The sequence below is a fragment of the Limulus polyphemus genome, unplaced genomic scaffold (genome assembly GCF_000517525.1).
Source record: "Limulus polyphemus unplaced genomic scaffold, Limulus_polyphemus-2.1.2 Scaffold884, whole genome shotgun sequence".
Lineage (NCBI taxonomy): Eukaryota > Metazoa > Arthropoda > Merostomata > Xiphosura > Limulidae > Limulus > Limulus polyphemus.
The window spans coordinates 7,405-12,724 of NW_013666494.1; the positions used below are offsets into that span (position 1 = coordinate 7,405).

Genomic DNA, 5,320 nt, shown 5'->3' on the forward strand with positions numbered 1-5,320 from the left:
GCGTTATAATGTGACTGTCAATCCCACTATTCGTTGGTAAAAAGAGTAGCCCAAGAGTTGGCGGTGGGTGGTGATGACTAGCTGCCTTCCCTCTAGTCTTACACTGTTAAATTAGGGACGGCTAGCACAGATAGTCCTCGTGTAGCTTTGCGCGAAATTGAAAAAAAAACAATCATTTACATTTAGTTTTCTGTTACATATTCTATATTTTCTATCTTTCTAGATATCAGATGTGCCAATTATTGTTACGCAGTGTTAAAATGTATTCATCTTGTTGTCTTCTGGCGTGCAGCTTATTAGGATAATTTCAGAAACAATCTTAATTCAGCTCTGATACGTGTATTCCAGTTCTCGATAGGCTTTATGAATTAATATAGAAGTAAAAAAGCTCTTTCTTAAGTTTATTATGTACATAAATATTTATCTTCGCTTTGATTAAACTAATTACCCATGATTTAAAATAGTCAATTTTAAAGTGGAACATTTATCTAAACAATGATAAGTTTTCTATTGTATCAACTCCTAGTTTAATAATATTCAATACCAATTCAAATCCATGCCCAATTCAAGTATTTTTGAAGATTTTTTTAATTTCTTCGACTGCTTATACAGAGATAAATTGGTACGATATTTTTTTAATTTCATTTTCTCTAAATCTACAAACACATTCCTCAGTGAAATGAGTAACGTTTTGGTGTAGACTTACTGGCTAAACATATTGCCCTTATATGTAAAATATCCAAAGGTTTCGATCAACAATAAATTAAGATGGACGTTATTTAAAATAAAAAAACAATTATTTTGCTTTTGGACTGTTAAAAGATGGAACAAATTTAAAATTTTAAAGATAAAACCTTTAATGAATTAATCTGCTTGGTATCTATTGAAACAGCCAAAGGGTTTTAAATTTTAATGACAAAACTTTAATTAATCTGCTTGGTTTGTGTCGAGACAGTCAAAGGGTTTGAAATTTTAATGACAAAATTTTAATGAATTAATCTGTTTGGTATGTTGGTTTAGTATTTGACAACATGAAACTTTTTATGGGCCATTTTTGGTCTATCTGTGCTCTTCCCACTACGGGTATAGAAACCCGATTTCTTACATTGTAAGTCCGCAGACATACCGCTGTATACGAATTGTATTTTATAGAAGAATCAATCTGTATATTTGAAAAGCCATTATATGAGGTCGCAGAAAGCTTCCATACATGCCGAAAAAAACGTGTATGTTAAGAAATAAAGAATAGTTCCTGATTCATCTTTCAAATAAAGAAAAACGAAAGAAAATGATTTAGTCGAAAGTCGCTTTGAATTACTCTAAATTCCTCGAATTCCTAATGATGAGTAGCAAGTTGCTACGCACCAATAAGATCTATGTAATGTCCTCCGGCAAAGCAGATTTACCTCATAAACCTAATGGCAATTTTAAAACATTCCACCTTAGTCTTTAGACGCAGAAGCTGAAGAAACACCATTCAGAGAAAACAGCAATAGTTAAAGCTCCAACCAATCTAATCTTATTGAAAAAAAATATACTCCTACTACATTGCTCTGGGCAGTATATATATACGTTTCTTCTGAAAACAAATTGTAGTAGTCGTGACGTTGCAACATTATCTCGTGTTTACTAATCTCACTTATCTTCCTTGTTATAAACAAACATAAATTTATGCTAATAATATTACTTTAAAAACTTTCTTTCGAAAGCACTTGCATATAGTTCAATTTTAGTGGACTTCAGTAAATTTACGATTCTTTTTTGCCCTTGCGAACAAGTATTGTAATTCAGATAGAAGATGGATCATGTATAATTAATGATGTTGATCTACGTATAAGGTATTTTGTACACTTAGTCGATTAACATAAAGAAAGTAAAAAGTTGTTTCTCAAGCCTCTTTTTATAACATCAAAAGTGATTGTGAGTTTATATATTGAGAGAAAACGGAAAAATGTAAATTTTAAAAATTCTTTATTCTAATAATATTTGTAAATTGTTCTGATTATTCGGTTTATAGGTACAGCAAGAACTTCATAAACTGTGGCTGCACTGGTCGATCACAAAGACATTTTATCTTCGTTCTCAACAGTCCATCCTCACTCAGTCCCTAAGTTATCTTAGCCGTGGTCGAAGCTCTGTGCAGTCTCTTCACTCCTCTGCTGGTAAGCAGGTTTTTAACATTCGGAATTATTCTTAGCCCAAGAAACAATGTTTGAGGTCGTAAAGTATTATGATATTACAACATTTCTTCATAATTTGTACATTTATCATATTCATATTATATTCTTAATTTCTTCATCATTTTTTCATATATTCGTGATTGCGACAACTATATTTATAATTTTTGACATACAAAAATTATGAAGCAACGTTCTTCATACCGGCATACAAAGTTATGGTGCAATGTTCTTCATATGGCATACAAAATTATGAAGCAACGTTCTTCATACCGGCATACAAAGTTATGGAGCAATGTTCTTCATATGGCATACAAAGTTATGGAGCAATGTTCTTCATATGGCATACAAAAATTATGAAGCAACGTTTTTCATACCGGCATACAAAGTTATGGAGCAATGTTCTTCATATGGCATACAAAGTTAAGAAGCAACATTCATCATATTTTCAATTTAGTGCAGTAAATATTGAACTCTGAATTTCTGTACAGTTTTTGTCTATATTTGTTTAACGATTTATAAAACTTTGGTTTTACTTTTTAGTTAAAAGTTTCTATAGTGTTTTTCATAATTGAATTTCTGCTTTTCAATATTTTATCTGACATTTTCTTTAAATTATGCTTATTCATTTTTACGATTATTGATTAAATTCTGTCTGTCCCTTGTGTTTTGATGATTACAGAATAAAAAGCTAGTTATTCTTTTCTATCCCAACATCATTTTTTTTTAATAATCGAAATGTGTTGTTTTCCTGTCTAGGATTAGCTAATAAACTTGTTTTTGTTGTTGTTGTACTAACATGTGCAGTTGAAAGACGAGATGTCATTCAAAGCACAAATCCTTCACCATGCATATCTCGTCAGGATAATTACTGTGAGAGTATGTCCCTACACCCAACGCCCCACACGCCCAGCATAATGCATACGTTCTTATATGATGATTGCAAGAAACTGGGCCATTCAAGTCTGGAATTGGTTCACGTTAGTTGTGGTAATAGAACCTTATCGTCTGGCTATGATTCTCCACGAATATCATCAAAGGACATCAGCTTCAACACAAAAGCAGAGAAACACAAGAAAACCAAACTTCTGAAAATTAGAAAATATGGACAGCATGGTCAACGAGAAAGTTCTCTATGAAATGATTCTGTTTTTGTCAACTGTAGAGGATACCACAATTTTCTTTGAACCAAGTTATCCATTTGGTATTTTCTCTACCCTTAACCAGAGTTACTCAGAAGGACAAAAGAAGCTTAGAATGTTAAAGTTTGGCTGTTAAGTAAAGTTCACGAATTACTGGGAAACAGTACGACTAATCTTTATAAAAATAATAAAAAAATGAATTTATCACAAGATAAATTAATATTGTAATATAATGTTCAATTATTTCTTACTAAGTGTAAAGATAACGAGTATTAGCTTATATGTTGCATGAGGTTAACCGTTGGTTTTAAAAGTAAACACTGAAAATATATGATAAGGTTAACTGTTATATAAGATAAACTGTTTCTTTATACGAACACATTGAAGTATTAAAAATCAGTGAGTAGTTTTCGATTTGCCTCACACACATCACATTTGGATTGATTTACATATATAATACCAGAAACTAGGTATTTTATCTTCTCTTTCAGATAAAAGAGTGCAATGTATAATATACAGTCCGCTCTATGTGTTCCCAAATCTATTCACACAAAGCTCACTGAGATAATATATTCAATTCTCGATCAAGCTGGGCTGATGAGAACTCGAAAATGCAGTTTTGATCTGATCAAAATTATTCAACAAGAACAAAATTGAATCACATTTGGGAGAACTGATAAAGCTTGGGCTGATTTTTATAGCAGTATTAGCTAAGCTTAACTGTTCTTTTTTAGAATAGTATATTAAGACGGATAAATAAATCAGTATAAGATTTACTGTTATTAAATACAGTAGCATGATGGAATAGTTTCATTTTTTATGTAAGGTTAGCCCTAAATTTTGAGAACACATACTAAAACCATACGATTGGCCAACCGTTATGTAAAAACTATTTATCCTTAAAAAAAGCATATAACAAAATAATGTAAATGGTTAATTGTTATATAAGGTAATATATGTTTATGGAGAAGTCTAGATTTCCACTTATGTAAAGTTAACCGTCTTTTTTGACAAATGTATGTGACGGCAGTGTGTGTTAGGTTTGGTGTTATGTTAGGTTAACTGTTGTTCTTCAGAAATGCGCGTAATGGTAGTATGTGTTAGGTTAGCTGTTATTTTCGACAAATACATGTAATGTCAGTACGTGTTAGGATAGGTGTTGTTTTTCATAGATGCGTGTAATGACAGTATGTGTTAGGTTAGGTGTTTTATAAAGTTAACTGTTGTTCTTGAAAAAATACATTTAATGGTGGTATGCATTACGTTACCTGTTTTAAAAATACGCATAGTGACATCACCAGGTGGGTTATCTCTTTGAGCAAGACTAAATTTTCCTTAAGTACAATCAGCGATGTGTTTTTTTAACAAACGGCAAGGGCAAATTTTATGAGAATCGATTTTATTGTAAAATAATTGTGTTTCTTATTACTTTACAAATATGACAATTTTATTACTTTAGATTAGTTTGAAGCAAAGGAACGTTGGTTGCTTTCTTCATGGACAATTAGAGAATGTAATCAATATTTTACCAGAAATCTCCGTCATTAATAAATACTTTAGATAAGAAAGAAGCCACTCTGGTGTTTGGTGTTAAACCTCATTTGATTTTAAACTTTCACCCCATTCAAATACAATATATTTGTCTTCTTATACTGCTTTTCGTTACTCCGGTTGTTAATAGCATTATCAAATATAATTGTAATATCAGTTGTACTTACGTTATTGGCCAATATTACGAACGTTGAAATTATGAAAAATAAATAAAACATTTTTTTATTGTGATTATAAATATCCTAAGAAGAGGATTAGGGCCTGTAAAGTTGACAATGGCAATGGAAGGTGCTTTAAAATCTATATTATGTATACTTGTACCAAGCACAAAATATCTGTTTCATTAAAGCTAGTTTGGTAAGGTACCGTCTATAAATGTGCTGACATTAACATATTTCTATATGTAGAGATATCTTGAATGCATTTTAGGTTTAGCTTTAGGTTTTAGCA

The 5,320-nt window shown here is 31.1% G+C and overlaps 1 protein-coding gene across 1 annotated transcript in view; it reads left to right on the forward strand.

Annotated features, from left to right (window-relative positions):
- The window catches only part of LOC111086151 (parathyroid hormone/parathyroid hormone-related peptide receptor-like), a 9,368-nt gene extending 5,904 nt beyond the window's left edge, over positions 1-3,464 (forward strand). The window contains exons 3-4 of the mRNA XM_022387840.1: positions 2,018-2,162; positions 2,985-3,464. Coding sequence (XP_022243548.1) covers positions 2,018-2,162; positions 2,985-3,316 — 477 coding nt within the window. The 3' untranslated portion in view covers positions 3,317-3,464. The remainder of the gene's footprint in view (positions 1-2,017; positions 2,163-2,984) is intronic.
- Positions 3,465-5,320: the final 1,856 nt, after the last annotated feature.